Below are 17,557 nucleotides of genomic sequence, written 5' to 3'. Positions count from 1 at the left end.
TTTCTTCACAAGGAGCTACTTTCCTGTTGCCCAACTATTGTGAACCGTCTAACCAAAAGTCAAACTGAACCATTTAATTTCAACTGTGGTTATGGAATAAGATCCATCAATATTGCATTCTAAAAATGAGCAGAATTATCAAAATCTTTCAAAATGCAAGCTGGTTGGTGCTTATGACACGCGATCCTCTGCAATTCTGCCTGATATTTCATCCACCCGAGAAACCAGTGGGATCAAATTTTGGAATTTTCAGTTTTCAATTGCACCTTCTAGTAATGCCACCTAATGTTTGAGTGAAAATCTATTTTCTATTTTCCAGATTGGCTGGATGATGTGGAACTGGCTCGTATCAGCGCTAGCTACAGGAGCCTCTGTTGTTCTATATGATGGATCTCCTCTTGTTCCCTCTCCAAACGTGCTGTGGGACTTGGTCGACAAGCTTGGGTAAGATTTTGTTTCGCTGTGACAGCTTGCAACGATATAAAGAGATGGGATAAAATAGATCAGAGTAGTGTTCAAGTAAAATGTGGAGGTTAAAATGGTTTATAAAATCCTTTACCTGACACAGAAAATACCCAAAGCCAGCCAATTTCCATCAATGTGTTCTTGGAAATGATGGAGGTACTTTCTGATGGGCTTTGGGTGCAGCACCATGAGTTCTATGCGGAATTAAATTGGGCGGTATAGTGGTTAGCACTGCTGTCTCACGGCTCCAGGGACCCAGGTTCAATTCCAGCCTCGGGTGACTGCCTGTGTGGGGTTTGCACTTCCTCATCGTGTCTGCGTGGGTTCCCTCCGGGTGCTCCGGTTTCCTCCCACAATCCAAAGATGTACAGGTTAGGTGGATTGGCCTTGCTAAATTGCCCCTTCATGTCCAAAAGGTTAGGTGGGGTTACGAGGTAGGGTGGAGGTCTGGCTTGGGTAGGGTGCTCTTTCCAAGGGCCGGTGTGGACTCGATGGGCCGAATGGTCTCCTTCTACGCTATAAATTCTATGATTTTATGTTTCTAAATGTGAATCTAATTGAAATAGATGCATTCTGTAAGCATGTTTTATATTTGGTGGCATCTAGAGTTCTCATTTCACATTTACAATAGGCAACATTGCGTCAAAAGTGAGCTCCAAGAAAAGTTTTGTTTTCCTAACAGCACACACAGTCGCACTGTGATAATCTTGCAATGAGGTTTTGTTGGTCCTTTTCCTCAATTAACGGATGGATGTTGTAAAGGAAAGTGGCGAAGGAGTGGTGGAGGAAGACTATACTCCACCGGTGAATGGATTCCTGGTCCAGAAGTGGTTTTGGAAGAAAGGAGCTGGCAGAGCAAAAAACCTTTCCTGTGGCACAGGGAAAGATGGCGGAGAGCAAGGGGTCGGCCCCACCATCTCGATGGTCGATGGAGCAGTGGGTGGACTTCCTGAATGAGAAGTTCAGCCAGCAGAGAAGAGAAGCTCTGGAGGACCTGGCGAAGACAGTAGACCTCTGCTGAAAGCGGGGATGACCGTGTGGAGCTGAGGTTGGAGACCCAAAGTCAGGTGATGCAGAAGGTGGGGGAGCATGGGGAGCAGCTTAACTTCGCTGATGGCCGAAATCGGGATGTTGCAGGATACCCAGAAGCGGCTCGAGGAGAAAGTGGAGGATCTGGCGAGCCGCTCCCGGAGACAGAGTTTGAGAATTGTGGGGTTGCCATAGGGCATTGAGGGAGTGGGCGCTGGCTTTTATGTAGACAAAATTCTGGAGAAGCTGCTGGGGGAGGGGGCCTTTGACCGGCCCCTGGAGGTGGATCGGGCGCATAGGGTGGAAGCCGTAGGTGAACGAGCCGTTGAGGGCGATGGTGATGAGGTTGCACCAATTCCTTGATAAGGAAAGGATCTTGAAGTGGGCCAGGCAGACGAGGAGATGTACCTGGAAGGTAACGAGCTCCGGGTATATCAGGACCTGGGTGCGGAACTGGTCAAGAGGAGAGCGGGTTTCAACCAAGTGAAATCTGAGCTCTTTAAGAAGGAGGTGAAGTTCAGGATCTTGTACCCAGTCCGCCTCTGGGTGACCCACAATGGTCGTGAGTATTACTTTGGAGCACTGGAGGAGTTTGTTAGAGACAATAGACTGGCAGGAGAAGGAGGACATTGAACTCTGGAGGCGGTGTTTGGGGATTTTGGTTGTCTCTGCACCCCTTGCTGGGAATTTGGGGTTTTCTTTATCTGTTGGCTGTTATTTGTTGTTACTTTCCTGTTTCTCTGGGTGGGGTCGGTCGGTGGAGAAAACCTTTTTCCACTCGGGGTTATTTGATGAGATGCTGGAGCGTCATGTTGAGTGAGTACACTCTTTTCTTTCCCCTCCCATGTGTTATTCTCCTTTTTTCTCTTTCTTTCTTATTGTTATTGTTGTTTGCACCAGGGGAGTGTGTGAACTTGGTGGGGGGGGGGGGGTGCAGAATCAGCGGGGATAGAATGTTAGGTGCCATGGGCGGGGCTGCCGGGCTAGCTGGGCGGGCTAGTTCACGGGAGCGCAGTAGGGGGTGAGCAGGTGATTACTCAGGTGATTTGGGGGGGGGGGTGTCTGCTGACGGGTACGATAGGAGGGGTGTTGATGGCGGTAGACATCCGAGGACGGGCCTGGAGGGTTGCATGACGCGGGACGGGGACTGGCCCAAGAGGGGCTATGGTTGATCGATGGGAGGGAGGATGGGGTATCCCCCGACCAGGCTGAGCACATGGAATATGAGAGAGCAAAATGGGCCGGTCAAGAGATCCTGCATGCGCATTTGAGGAGATTAAAGGTGGATGTGGCATTCTTGCAGGAAACACACCTGAAGATCGGGGATCAGACCAGGCTAAGGAAAGGGTGGGTAGGTCAGGTCTTTGACTCAGGATTAGATATGAAGACTCGTGGGGTGGCGGCCCTAATAAATAAGCGGATAGCATTTGAGGTGGGGAATATAATAGCAGTCTCGGGGAAGGTTCATAATGGTGAGTGAGAAATTGGAGGGGAAGCCGGTGATCCCAGTGAACGTTTATGCCCCGGGCGATGTTGAATTCAAACGGCAGGTGCTGGGGAAGATCCCGGATCTGGACTCTCACTGACTGATAATGGCGGGGTGGGGGGGGGGGGGGGGGGATTTTAATACGGTTATTGAGCCAAAATTGGATCAGTTGAGTCTGAAGTCGGGAGGGTATCGCCGGCGGCCAGCGAATTGAAAGGGTTTATGGGGCGCATGGGAGGAGTGGACCCGTGGAGGTTTGGTAGACCGAGGGTGAAGGAATTTTCATTCTTCTCCCATGTAGATAGGGTGTACTCCTGGATCGACTATTTTGTGATGGATAGGAGTTTGTTGGCGGGGCTGGTTGGTTCGGAGTACTCTCAGATTGTGATCTCGGACCATGCGCCTCATTGGGGCAGATGGAGTTTGGACTGATATCTACGGGTAAGGCGGTAGGACAGCTGAGAAAGGCCGGGGGGCAGTCTATGAATATGGGGAAAAGGCGAGTTGGATGTTGGTACACCAATTGAGGTGAAGGATAGGAGGGGTAATAAGGTCTTAGAACCGGTGGGGGTCAATGGGGTATTTGAGGACTTTACAAGAGGCTATATGATTCGGAAACCCTGGCTGGATTGGAGGGTTTGAGGCGTTTTTTTAGATGGGTTGGAGTTCCCCAAGGTGGAGGAAGACTTGGTGGTGGGGCTGGGAGCGCCCATTAGATTGGTGGAGTTGGTGGTGGGTATGGGGGCGGGGAAGGCCCCGGGCCCGGATGGCTTCCTGGTGGAATTCTATAAAAGGTTCTCAGGGGACCTGGGACCTCTGCTGGTATGGGCATTAAATGAGGCAAAGGAGAAGGAGGAGCTGCCCCCCCAGCCACCCCACATTGGTGCAGGCCTCGATTTCGTTAATTTTAAAGACGGATAAGGACCCGGAGCGGTGTGGGTCCTACTGCCCAATTTCATTGCTGAATGTGGACGCCAAGTTGTTGGCTAAGACCTTGGCCTGACTGATTGCGGATTGTGCGCTGGGCATGATGGGGGAAGACCAGATGGGGTTCGTAAAGGGGAGGCATCTGTTCGCCAACATTAGGCGTTTTGTTAAACGTTATCATAATGCCTCCGGAGGGACGAAATGTGAAGGTAGCGGTCGCTATGGACACGGAGAAGGCCTTTGACCGGGTGGAGTGGGTTACTTGTGGGAGGTGCTGGGGTACTTTTTGTTTGGGCAGGGGTTTGTGGATTGGGTCCGGCTGTTGTACCAGGTGACGGCAGTGAGTGTGCGGACGGACCAGGTGAGTTTGGAGTATTTTAGGTTGCGTCGTGGGACGAGGCAGGGATGTCCACTCTCCCCGCTGCTTTTTGCCTTGGCGATAGAACCATTAGCAATGCCACTTAGAGCGTCAATGGGTTGGCAGGGTGTGCGGGGGGGGGGGGGGGGGGGGTCAGTGGAACATCGGGTTTCGCTGTATGTGGACGATTTATTGCTCTGTATTTCGAACCCACTGGAAGGTATGGGGGGGGGGGGGGGGGGAACCTTGGGCATATTGGAGGAATTTGGCCGGTTCTCAGTGTACAAATTAAACATGGGGAAGAGTGAGGTCTTCCCGATCCAGGCTAGAGGGCAGGAGAGGAGGCTGGGAGACCTGCTGTTTAAGGTAGTGGGGCGTGTTTCCGGAATCTGGGCATCCAGGTGCCGGGGGAGTCGAAGCAGTTACACAAGTTGAATCTGGCACAGCTGGTGGAGCCAATGAAGGGGGATTTTAAGAGGTGAGCCATGCTCCCACTGTCGTTGCAGTCTGTGCAGTCTGTGAAATGGATGGTTCTCCCGAGGTTTTTATTTGTGTTCCAGAACCTCCTGCTCTTTATTCCAAAGGCATTTTTTTAGGCAGGTTAATGCACTGATTTTGGGGTTTGTGTGGGCGGGTAAAGCTCCACGAATAAATAAGGTGCTGCTAGAACGGGGGCGAGGCAAGGTGGAGTGGGCTGGCACTGCCAAATTTGATGAATTATTACTGGGCAGCAAATATAGCCGTGGTAAGGAAGTGGGTAGTGGGGGAGGGGTCGGTATGGGAGCAGCCTCTTGTAAGGACTCCAGCTTAGGGGTACTGTTAACAGCGCCTCTGCCATTCTCGCCAGCCAGGTACTCCACGGGTCCGATGGTGGTGGCGGCCCTGAGGACGTGGGGACTGTGGATGCAGCACCTGAGGCTGGAGGGGGACTCGGTTTGGGCATCGATCTGCGGGTATCATAGGTTTGCTCCGGGTGGGTTAGACACAGGGTTCCGGAGGTGGCGGTGGGTGGAGATTGAGTGGTTTGGGGATCTATTCGTTGGGGGCAGCTTTCCGAGCTTAGAGGGGCTGGTATAGGAATATGAGCTGTCCAGCGGGAATGGGTTCCGATATTTGCAGGTGAGGAAACAGGTGCTGTCCTTTCCCGACCTGCCCCCGGGATTGCAGGGCAAGGTGGTGTTGAAAACAGGGGTGGGTGAAGATAGAGTCTCTGAGATCTACAAAGAGCTAATGAACTGGGAGGGTATTTAATAGGAGAAGTCAAGCGCAAGTGGGAGGAAGAGTTGGGAAGGGAGGCTGTGCTGTGGAGGGAGGCTCTGAGGAGAGTGAGCGCACCCTCCTCGTGTGCGAGGCTTAGCCGTATTCAGTTCAAGATAGTCCACAGGGCACATATGATGGTGGCCAGGAAGGGGGTAGAGGATAGGTTAGGGTGGTGGATGGGCCAGCAAACCATGTCCACATGTTTTGGGGCCTGTCTGAAGCTGGAAGGAGTCTGGCAGGGGTTTGCTGACGTTATGTCTGAGGTGTTGAGGGTGAAGGTGGTCCCGAGTCCAGAGGTGGCAGTTTTCGGAGTTTTGGAAGACCCGGGGGTGAGGGGGGCCGATGTGCTGGCCTGTGTCTCCCTGGTAGCCGGGAGAAGTATCTTGTTGGAATGGAGGGACTTGGGGCCGCCGACACCGGGGATTTGGGTGAGCGACCTCGCAGAATTCCTCATGTTGGAAAAGATCAAGTTCGCTTTGAGAGGGAGTGTGGAGGGGGTTGGATGGAAACCGTTCATCAAGTACTTTGAAAATAGTTAAGACGGTCAGCGGGGGCGGTAGAGGCTGGGAGGGTGGACGTTGGAGTGTTCGATATTTATTTGTTATTTGAATTCCTGTTTGCTCTTATTTGGTTGTGTTTGATGTATATATTTTAAACAAAGAAGGAATTTTCTAGTCTTTGAATTGTAGCCTTTAATTGAGAATGAATCTTCAGGTTGAGGGGGTCCAAAAGCCAGATCCTCTAAATCTATTTGAATAACTAGGACTGTGCACAAACAAGCAGGAAGGTTATGCCTTGGCAGTCCCTTCCCTTCCCCAAGTTACCACAAAGCAAACTGCCATGAAATATTATCTCAAACCATTTCGTACCAAGGCAAAAACTCGCCAACATCTAAGGTAGCTGTAAATGGCCAACGTGGTTCATGCATACGTCTGATCTGAGCTATATTAGAGAGAAATGTACTTATTTTGCAGCTCACACTTCTAACCTTGATATTCTCTATCCAAGTATATCTAAAGAAATGTAATGACAATTTCTAATTTGCATGTTAATTGTAATGCTGATACGTGGATTGTTGCCAGGCAAATCCCTTCTGTAGTTTCAAGAAAATTGAATACATCACCGTCTCTCTTGTGGCTTCAAATGATTTTTATCTGTGATGCGATGAGTGCATTTCATATTCTGAACCAAATTCTTGTGCTCCAACTGGCCTTGGAAGTCAACAGCTACCAGCAGATTCACAGAGCTGTTCTTGAGATGGGTATCCTGAATCCTGCGTAATTGATGTTAGTGTAAATGATTGAACCCAAGGCAGAGGTCGGGAGGAGTATTTCAGAGAAAGCAAAAGTACAAATCGTGAAACTGTTGTTTTAAGGCAATTTGTTCCTCGTGTTTTGTGCCTGACACACCTGTGTAAACCATTACAAAATACTCTGGTACATTTGTCGAACCTTTGCTTAGATAGAGGAAGCATAGGGTGAGGTTTTAACTCTTCCCCCACTTACAGGACCATAGTTCTCTTGAGTGAATGCTTTTTAAAACATTTTATTTCCCCACCTTCTGTAAATGGTAATTGCAGGAATTTTGTGTTCTGTTTTAATAAAAATGGAAATATTCTAGTTAATACACAACTGGTTTTTAAAGCAGACCAAGGCAGGCCAGCAGCACGGTTCAATTCCCGTACCAGTCTCCCCGAACAGGTGCCGGAATGTGGCGACTAGGGGCTTTTCACAGTAACTTCATTTGAAGCCTACTTGTGACAATAAGCGATTTTCTTTTCATTTCATTTCATTTCATGTTCCCTCTTTTGATAGAGGCAAACAGTACGGGAGGGATTTAAGTGTCCCTCCAGTGGTCGGCATTGTCGTGGATTGATGATGAAATTAGGCCGCTCTCCGATTTCTCCCATCCTGCCCAGGATGATGCCTGCTGCTGGCAGCACCGGAAAATCCCGGAGTGTGTTTTGCTAATTTTTGCTTCCATTTATTCTGTGGACGATGGTTTGAAAATACCATTTTGGTGAGGTGCTTTAACTGTTACACATGCCTTTTCAAATTAAACTGAGTGTGATGTCAGCTAGAATATATATTTTGGAAACGCTGGCTTCTCATGATAAATATTGTATACTACAAATACGCATTAAAAAAAAAAGCAACATAGCCCGACTGTCAAATTCAGTTTGTAAAATTATTTTAAATAGTCACTGATATGAATATTAAGACTTATTCTGTTTTACTGCTTAAAATTTTAAAATGTACTGCTCTGCTATAAATGAATTAGTTACACTATTCTTGGTAACCATATAACAGTTTGAATCCCTGCAGTGCTGAAGGAGGCCATTCTGCCCTTCGAATCTGCTTTAAAACCCTTTAAAAGAGCACCCCATCCCCATAATCCCACCTCACCACATGTTCTGACGCTAAGGGCCAACTTTAGCATGGCCAATCCATCTAATCTGCACATTTTTGGACTGTGGGAGGAAACCGGAGGAAACCCAAACAGACACTGGGAGAAAGTCCACACAGTCACCCACTGCCGGACTTGAACCTGGATCCCTGGCCATGTGAAGCAGCAGTGCTAACCACAGTGCCACTGTTGTTTGAGCTGACAGGATTATGAAGGAACTTGTATGGTCACAATAACTACTCTATATCTCAAGGTCTATGGCAATGGTGTAAAAGTTGTAAATAACTATTAAACTGTCTCAAACCAAAAATAAGTTGACACTTATAAAGCAGGGCATGTTCAAATGACATGCTACATAAGAAATAAATCGACCAATGTATTTTGAAATTGTTTTTAACATTTTGTGAAATAACACTTTGAGGATAATGAAGTGAATAAGAAAATAACTTTGTTACATCATTTATACTTGTGCAGTAGAACAAACATTGGCAAGAACTGTATCATTTTTTGTGAGATGGGCTGTGATGGTACTGATGGGATGGGAAATGGGGCAGGATAGAGGGAAGCAGGTTACATGTGACACTTGACCTCACTGTCTTTGACGATACTAATAAAGTTTCATTTCACTGACTCTTGAGTATTATCCTTCAGCAGGACCCTTGGCAAGTGGAAAACATGAAATTGTTGCATCTTGCAGGCAGACTGGTGTGTGGCAGGGCGAACTGATAGATATTGAAACTTGATTTCAGTGTGCTTCATTTTGATAATAGCTTGGTGGCCAATTGTTGTTCATTTTTTTTTCACTGGGATACAACCATGAATGCTTAGAAGTTTTGCTTAATCTGCTTTATACTCATGCTGCCACAACCACAAGTTATGTTCTATTGTTTAGTTACTATGATTTTATTTTGATTGATTGTTATACCTCTCACGAGACCTATGGAGAGGGACCGTTTAGCCTCCCCGTCGGCCCCATGGAATACAATCTCCCCCGCTGAAGGGCGGCGGCCCATCAGTGGGTAATTGACTATGGATGGAAAAGCTGGCCCAGAAAGGAGCCTGGGCAGAGGTCCCAGCTGGGACCTGGATTGTGACCTGTAATAAATAGTTTGCTTTAACAAATCATTTTTGTTTTACTCTCGTACCTGACGCCTCTGTGACCACAAAATTGGCAAAGTTTATTCCTGGCCTTGTGACCATACTCTTTCCCCCCCCCCCCCTTGCATGCTTTACTGAAAAAACACCAGGGGTGGACATGGAGAGCACCTCGGGAGGAAGTTGTAACCTGGGTAAAATGACAATTGATGTTGTCTGGCCTGTTGACACATTACGACCCCGGCAAACCGCTGTTGGTCCCGTGCGATGCCTCGCCGTATGGCATTAGTGCCATGTTGTGTCACTGCATGGGCGATGGTAGAGCGCGGCCAATTGCATTTGAGCCCAGGACTCTGGCCGCGGCAGAATGTAATTGCACTCAGATTGAACAGGAGAGTTTAACAGCAGTATTCGGTGAAAAACGTCCTCCAATATGAATAGGGACGTTACTTCACTATCGTGATGACCATAAGCCATTCCACCAGTACGTATATGGACAAATGTACGTTTGAGCATCATCTAGGAATATAGATTGCAAACACTCGTGTGTTGAGCAGGCTCCCGCTGCCGATGCACCCCTTCTGCCTCCTCCCAGAATGGACAAAGTTGTCTCCACCCTGAATTTCATGGATGCTTTGCCAGTCACCTCTGCCCAGGTCCACGATTGGACACAGAAAGACCCATATTGTCAAAAGCCTGCCACGTGGGAGATTAACACCGAAAGCTGCCCGATGACTTGTAGGCCTTGGTGACCAAGATGTTGGAGCTCAGTGTTGAGGACGGCATTTTTCTGTGGTGCGGCCCGCGTTGTGGGTCCGCACCAGGGCTGAGACCCCATACGATGGGATCTACACAATGGACACCCGGGTGTCTCAAAAATGAAATGTAGCTATGTGTGGTGGCTAGGCCTGGATGAAGAAATGGAACAGCTGGCCCAACAGTGCAACGTCTGCCAAGAGCAGCAGAAACCCCTGCTCGCCATGTCACTTCATCTGTGGGAATGGCCAGGCCAGGCTTTTCTAGGGATCCACGTTCCTTCTTATAGTCGATGTACCTTCCAAGTGGCTGGCGGTCCACAAGATGTCACTGCATCGAGAGCGGCAATCGAGAAACTCCGGCTGTCTTTTAGCAGACGTGGCATTCCAGAGGTGTGATAATGACACCCCATTTATCAGTGAAGAGTTCGAGGGTTTCATGGAAGGACAAAGCCTTGTGACACATCAGCCCGTATCACCAGTCCTGAAATGGGCTGGCTAAAAAGGCGGTGCAAACTTTTAAAAGTGGCCGACAGAATCTGACCTTGCGTTCCTTGGACACGGGGCTGGCTAGATTTCTATTTTGCTATCACACCACACACCAAGCTGAGAGTGGTGTAGCGCCGGCAGAACTTTTAATGGGCTGACTGCTCAGGACCTGCCTCAGCCTTGCATTCCCCAATATTGGCAGGATGTGCGGCGGAATCACGAGTGGCGGGGTGCCACCTAGACAGGCGAGCGTTGATCTGGCAGCTCAGACCAGGTGATATGGCTCACGTTCGGAATTTTGGCGCCAAGTGGGTTCCTGGGACAGTGGGTAGGGCCAGCCTCCGACCAGGTGCGGACGTGAGAACGGACAATGAAGAAACCTCTAGACCAATTAGGGCAGGAGACCAGCATTGCACCACGCCCATCTGGAGGAACCAACTTCTAAACCCATCACCCCTATATAAGGCAAGCTTTGGGGTGTCTCCCCTGGGAGGCCCAACACCGAGATATGAGACATCAATGAATCTGACTCTCATATGGAGACCCAGGCATTGGGTGTTTCTGATGTTGAGCAGGCCAGGGATCAGCCACAGGCGATGATACCCTTCCCAGGTGGTCGGCAGGAAAAAGGTGTTCTCTGCCCCACAAGTGCTGGAAGTGCAGCCGCAGGCGAAGAAGACCAGGCCCCCCCCCCCCCCCCCCCCTGCCCCGCCTGCTCCACCTTCCTCGGGCAAATCTTCGGCTTTTGGGGGTGGGGGGGGTGGTGATGTTATAATCCCCAAGAGACCTATGGGGAGGGATTAACCTCCCGGTAAGCTTCGGAATACGAGCTCCCTCGCTGAGGGGCAGGTCCCATCAGTGAGGTAATTGAGTACAGACATAAAAAACGGCCCAGAAAGGAGCCTGGGGAGAGAGGTCCCGACAGGGACCTGGATTGTGACTTGTAAATAGTTTGCTTTAACAATAAATCATTTTCATTTTAGTCTCGTACCTCATTCCTCTGATTTAATCATAAATTTGGGTTTATTCATATTTTGTAAATTTAGATCACTTTCACTTGTGTTAACACCATTGGCAGCCAAATAAGAAAAAAGAAAGCCAAATGATTTCCATTGCAGCACGGGAAGAGTGCAGTGCCTGAAAATTGGAATGCATCGTTGTGATTATAATTTATTGCCTGAGCGATATTAATATGAAGTCAAGTAAAACTTCACTACCTTCGGATAACCAGATAAGCTAGGTACCAAAAACGTATGAACCCAATATGCCTCTACCATTCGGGAGCCTTTAATTTTACGAGATTTTATCTGTTAATAAGTGTCACTGTACACGAGCAAAATGAATCGCGCGAGAACCCCAAATCACTGGACATGATCCAGATGGGCATATTTAAATGAACCCAATGGCTCATTTAGCGTGCACTCCTGCAAGACCTCACTAGGGAGCTGTGACCTCAACAAGGTTGGGGAGGGTGGTGTGAGATCGAGCTGTCGATCAAAATCATGCCCCGATCTACGAACAGCCATCTCGCCTGCAGGAATGCACTCTTTAAATGCAGCCTTGGCAGAGAGCAACTCCCCCAGGCCAAACATAAAACCGCAAACTGCCTTTGAATAGCAGGGTGTTTCTTGGCACTGCAGCCACCGAGAAACACCCTGTTGAATGTGCCCAAAAGCGGACTTTAACATTTGTCCGCTGAATCACGCCCTAAGTAAATTGGAGGCCACTGAAAATATACTATGGAATTCTGGAGGAGGAACAAATAACCAAGAGCCCCTCTGCACATCCATATGGGGGGGGGGACAGACGGACACCCGGATATGATGGGACGACATGCCATTACGCCTGCTCCATCACTGAATATGGCGCAAAACAAACCAGGGCAAAATAAATGAGGCCAGGTCTGGAAGATATGGCGTGGTTTCCTGGCGGCCTCCACAGTGGTAAATGCTCCACGTTCCTGGCTCTACCGTGGAATCCACCCTAAAATGGGAGAATTCCGCCCAGTTTGAAGAATCATTTTCATATTTATCAAAAAGGCATTTTTTTGTAATAATCTGCCACCGCAACATATTTCGTTTAAAAGACTTGAATAGGATGCGTAAATCACTGCTGCAGTGAATGAAAATTAAAATCTGCCTCAAAACGATCCGTCTGCCAGTATTTTTCTTTCTAACCAATCAATTTTTGCTGTGCTGTGATATTGAACCATTGGAGGGGTGCTACATTGTTATAGTATGATCTTCATACTGGGTTTAGAACTGTAGCTATACAAAACACAGTTTGGAGCACGTATAATGTACAGAGGAAAAAGTCCCCCAGTTTGGGGCTTAATCATTTTATCTGGATTGGGAAGAGAGCCATAGAGAAATGTTGGATTAGAGATATCTTGAGTAACAGAAAATAGCAGGAAAAATTGGGAAAAGCAAGATGGTGGAGTCAGCGCATCCTCAACACAGATGGAGTCACTTGATATTTATTCTTTAATGATTTTAACTATGGTTACTCAACAAATTACCTGATTGACTGACATGCTAGTTTAATTTGATCCAACAAAATCTCCAAATTGTTCAGTTTGGACCCATGTATGGAAATAAACCATTTGTTTGGAGGAGGTGTCTGATGGACCCACAGGAAAATGGACATTAAGTATATACACAAGCTCACTTTATTTGCCATAAGCAACGGAAAATACATACTCTTGAAGAACTGACGAGGCTAATGGAGGCTGGAAAACAGGACACTAGCATTTAAAGAAAGTAAGGCGAGGAGCCCTTTGTCATACTGTTTTCATTCTCACCTCCCTTAGCCCTAACACCCTTTTTAAGCATTCCCAAACCCCTCATCATTAATGATTACAGAAATAGGTTAAAACAGATCCTTTCTCCACTAGTTTCACCTGCTAAAATAATAGGGCAATTAATTCCTATTATCAACCTCCTGATATGTGGGCTTCAAAATTGGGTCCTTGTTTTCATTTTCCATTTTGCGAGTATTACAATAGATAGACAGTGTAATATTTATTGTCAAACTAGAAATAGGATGAATTCAATTCAATGTTTATGTTTAAGTCCATCTAATTCTTTATGGCATTCCTTGACTTAATTAACTCTTGATTTAGATTGGCTGTTAATAAACCCGATGCCAAGAATTTAACTCAATACTTATTTTGATCTCTTGGCTTTATTTATTCATGTCTATACCTTGCCTTATTTGAAAAATGGTGTACAACATTTCGAAAGTAGCTACCTCAATACTTGATTCTGCTGCTATTCTGCATTCTTTCTATATTCAGCACAATTTCAACAACTCCGATATTGAAGCAGTGCTTGTACAAATGCAGCAGGATCTGGACAACATTTTGGCTTGAGCTGACAGTCATTTGTGCCACACATACCAGGCAATTATCATCTTCAACAAGAGAGAATACAACCATCTCCCCATGGCATTCAGTGGCATCACCATCGCTGAATCCCCAGCTCCACAACTGTCAACATCCTGGCAGTTACTATTGACCAGAAACTGAACTGTACCAGGCTGGGAATTGTGACGTGAATAACTCCCCACCTGACTCCGCAAAGTCTATCCACCATCTACAAGGCACAAGTCAGAGTGTGATAGAATACTCTCCACTTGTCTGGATGGCAACTCCACCACAACATTTAATAGGCTCAACACCATCCAGGGCAAAGAAGTCTTCTTGAATGATTCCCCATCCAGCACATTGAACATTCGCTCCCTTCACCTCTGCCGCACAGTGGCAGCAGTGTGCACAATACACCAGGTGCACTGCAGTAAATTGCCAGAACTACAGCACCTTCTAAACCCATAACCTCTCCCATCAAGAAGGACAAGGGCACCAGAAGCAAGGACAGTTGGGAATGGGAAATAAATATTGCCTAGCCAGTGACACCCACATCCCATTAAACAACAAAAATAGTTTATTACAAACCACTCCATAATTACACCTGTTTTTTCCTAAAATGCAGTTAATAACCAGTCTTTAGCTAAAAGGTTGTGATGGTGCATCAGTAATTATGTAATAACATAAATGTTTATCTACTATTTTCTCTACTATTTTATCTACTACTGGGGCAGCATGGTAGCATTGTGGATAGCACAATTGCATAACAACTCCAGAGTCCCAGGTTCGATTCCGGCTTGGGTCACTGTCTGCGTGGAGTCTGCACATCCTCCCCGTGTGTGCGTGGGTTTCCTCCGGGTGCTCCGGTTTCCTCCCACAGTCCAAAGATGTGCAGGTTAGGTGGATTGGCTATGCTAAATTGCCCTTAGTGTCAAAAATTGCCCATAGTGTAGGGTGGGGTTGCTGGGTTATGGGGATAGGGTAGAGGTGTGGACCTTGGGTAGGTTGCTCTTTCCAAGAGCCGGTGCAGACTCGATGGGCCGAATGGCCTCCTTCTGCACTGTAAATTCTATGTAAATTTTCCCCAGGGATTGTGATGTGCTTGGGCTGCAATGAAAGATACTCCATAGAATAACTTAGTTTAATACTGCAGCCTTCTGGAAAGTAAGAGCTTGCGTGTTGCAAATTTGTAATATGTATTGATGCATTATAGTGGTGCATGTTTTTATGTGGATTCAACCACTGTATGAGATCACACAAGTGAAGCAAGTGAGCAACTATGTAGGTAATTGTATAACCAAGATCTTACTGCTCTAGCCTGTTTTTTTATTTTCTCACTGTTCATGTCTCGATTAATGAAGGTGGTTTTACTTGGTAAATAAGGAAAATAATGATAGTTCAGTTGTTGAATTATATAAAAACACCCCAAGCTTCACTGTAATGCTATCTTATTATATCCATTTGTCTATCATCTGCAGAATTGCTAAGACATGTAGGATGTTACCAATTGACATTTAAAAAAAAAAGTCAGAAGACTTCCGGTTGCGGCTATGCGGAGCTAAGTCGCACGTTCGGCAGCTCCTGCTAAAAACGGACTTTTGGGCTCTTTTTAGGGCCTGTAACGGCGCTTGTTTGACGTTTGCCGGTGTGGGAAGGGGACAGCAACATTCCCCGATAGTGTATGGATTAGACCAGGAGTGGGGCGATTTTAAAAAAAAGTGGCATTGAAGCAAAGAAAGGTGCGAGGGAGGAGGACCAAGATGGCGGCGGGTGGAGACCAGGCAGCGTGGAGGCAGTGGGCGCAAGAGCAGCAGGACCTTCTCCAGCGTTTTAAGGAACTGAAAGCAGAGCTGCTGGAGCCGATGAGGGCTTCATCGTGGGGGCCTACGTGGTCACCATGCTGAATTCGCTGATGGGAGCGGGGGCCTTTCAGGGGCCCTTGGAGCTGGAGGGGGCCCACCGAGTGCTGGCAAGGAGGCCCAAGCCCAGCGGTGCTGATGCGGTTCTCCTGGTTTGCTGATCGAGAGTGTGTTAAGGTGGGCCAAGTAGGAGCGGAGCAGCAGGTGGGAGAACGCGGAGGTCCGGATCTACCAGGATTGGAGTGCGGAGGTGGTGAAGAAGAGGGCCGGTTACAACCGGGTGAAGGCAGTGCTGCACAGAAAGGGGGTGAAGTTCGGTATGCTGCAGCCGGCACGTCTGTGGGTCACCTATAAGGATCGATACTATTACTTGGAGTCCTGAAGTGGGACAAGGATCCCCTACAGTGTGGGTCATATAGGCCGATCTCACTCTTAAAGTTGCTGGCAAAGATTTTGGCCATGTGGATCTGTGTGCCGCAGGTCATACACGAGGATCAGACGGGGTTTGTGAAAGGGAGGCAGTTGAATACTAATGTACGGAGGCTCTTGAATGTTATAATGATGCCGGCGATGGAAGGGGAGGTGGAGATAGTGGCGGCGATGGATGCGGAGAAGGCCTTTGATAGGGTGGAGTGGGGGTACCTGTGGGAGGTGTTGAAAAGGTTCGGGTTTGGGGAGGGGTTCGTCAGGTGGGTGAGGCTGCTGTATGAGGCCCCGGTGGCGAGTGTGTCCACGAACAGAAGGAAGTCAGAGTATTTCCGGCTACACGGGGGCGGGGGGGGGGGGGAGGGGAATGAGGCAGGGGTGTCCCCTGTCCGCCCTGCTCTTTGCACTGGCGATTGAACCCCTGGCCATGGTGTTGAGGGAGTCGAGGAACTGGAGGGGGCTGGTGCGGGGTGGGAGGAGCATCGGGTGTCGCTCTATGCGGATGATTTGCTGCTGTATGTGGCAGACCCGGTGGGGGGAATGCCGGAGGTGATGAGGATCCAAAGGGAGTTTGGAGATTTCTCCGGGTACAAGCTTAATATGGGGAAGAGCGAGTTGTTTGTAGTGCACCCAGGGGACCAGGAGAGGGGGATTGGTGAGCTCCCGCTAAAAAGGGCGGAGAGGAGTTTCAGGTAACTGGGGGTTGAGGTGGCTAGGAGCTGGGGGGCCCTACATAAGCTTAGCTTCACGAGACTGGTGGAGCAGATGGAGGAGGAGTTTAAGAGGTGGGACGTGCTGCCACTCTCCCTGGCGGATAGGGTGCAGTCAGTTAAAATGTCGGTGCTCCCGAGGTTTTTGTTCCTGTTCCAATGCCTTCCCATCCTGATCCCTAGGGCCTTCTTCAGGCGGGTTAACAGGAGCGTTATGGGGTTTTTGTGGGCGCAGAAGACCCCGAGGGTGAGAAGGGTGTTCCTGGAGCGGTGCAGGGATGGAGGGGGTTGGCGCTGTCTAACCTCTGTGGGTATTATTGGGCCGCCAACGTGGCGATGGTGCGTAAGTGGGTGATGGAGGGGATGAGGCAGCATGGAAGAGGCTGGAGATGGCGTCCTGTGTGGGCACGAGCCTGGAGGCGCTGGTGACTGCGCCGCTGCTGCTTCCTCCAACGAGGTGTACCACGAGCCCAGTGGTGGCTGCTACCCTCAAAATTTTGGGGGCAATGGAGACGTCACAGGGGGGAAGTGGGGGGTCCCCGATTCGGGGGAACCACTGGTTTGTCCCGGGGAGGATGGACGGAGGGTTTGTTAGCTGGCACAGGGTAGGTATTAGAAGTTTGGGGGACCTGTTTGTGGACGGGAAGTTCGCGAGCCTGGGTGAGCTGGAGGAGAAGTTTGGGCTCCCCCTGGGGAACACCTTCAGATATATGCAGGTAAGGGCATTTGTTCACCGGCAGGTGGTGGAGTTCGCACTGTTGCCGCCACGCGGGGTCCAGGACAGGTTCGTTTTTCCTGAGTGGGTGTGTATTTTTGCATTTGTGTTGATGAAGGCTGTTAATTTATTATTGTTGTATATGGGGGGGGGGGGGTCTTTTTTCTTTCTGTATTTTGTTGTTGCGATTTTGTGAAAATTTGAATAAAATTT

The 17,557-nt window shown here is 48.4% G+C and overlaps 1 protein-coding gene across 1 annotated transcript in view; it reads left to right on the top strand.

Annotated features, from left to right (window-relative positions):
- The window catches only part of aacs (acetoacetyl-CoA synthetase), a 234,282-nt gene that overhangs the window by 139,788 nt on the left and 76,937 nt on the right, over positions 1–17,557 (top strand). The window contains exon 10 of the mRNA XM_072495803.1: positions 320–444. Within this exon, the coding sequence (XP_072351904.1) occupies positions 320–444 (125 nt within the window). The remainder of the gene's footprint in view (positions 1–319; positions 445–17,557) is intronic.

This window comes from Scyliorhinus torazame, chromosome 1 (genome assembly GCF_047496885.1).
Source record: "Scyliorhinus torazame isolate Kashiwa2021f chromosome 1, sScyTor2.1, whole genome shotgun sequence".
In the NCBI taxonomy this organism is placed as follows: domain Eukaryota; kingdom Metazoa; phylum Chordata; class Chondrichthyes; order Carcharhiniformes; family Scyliorhinidae; genus Scyliorhinus; species Scyliorhinus torazame.
This window is presented reverse-complemented; position numbering and strand designations above follow the sequence as displayed.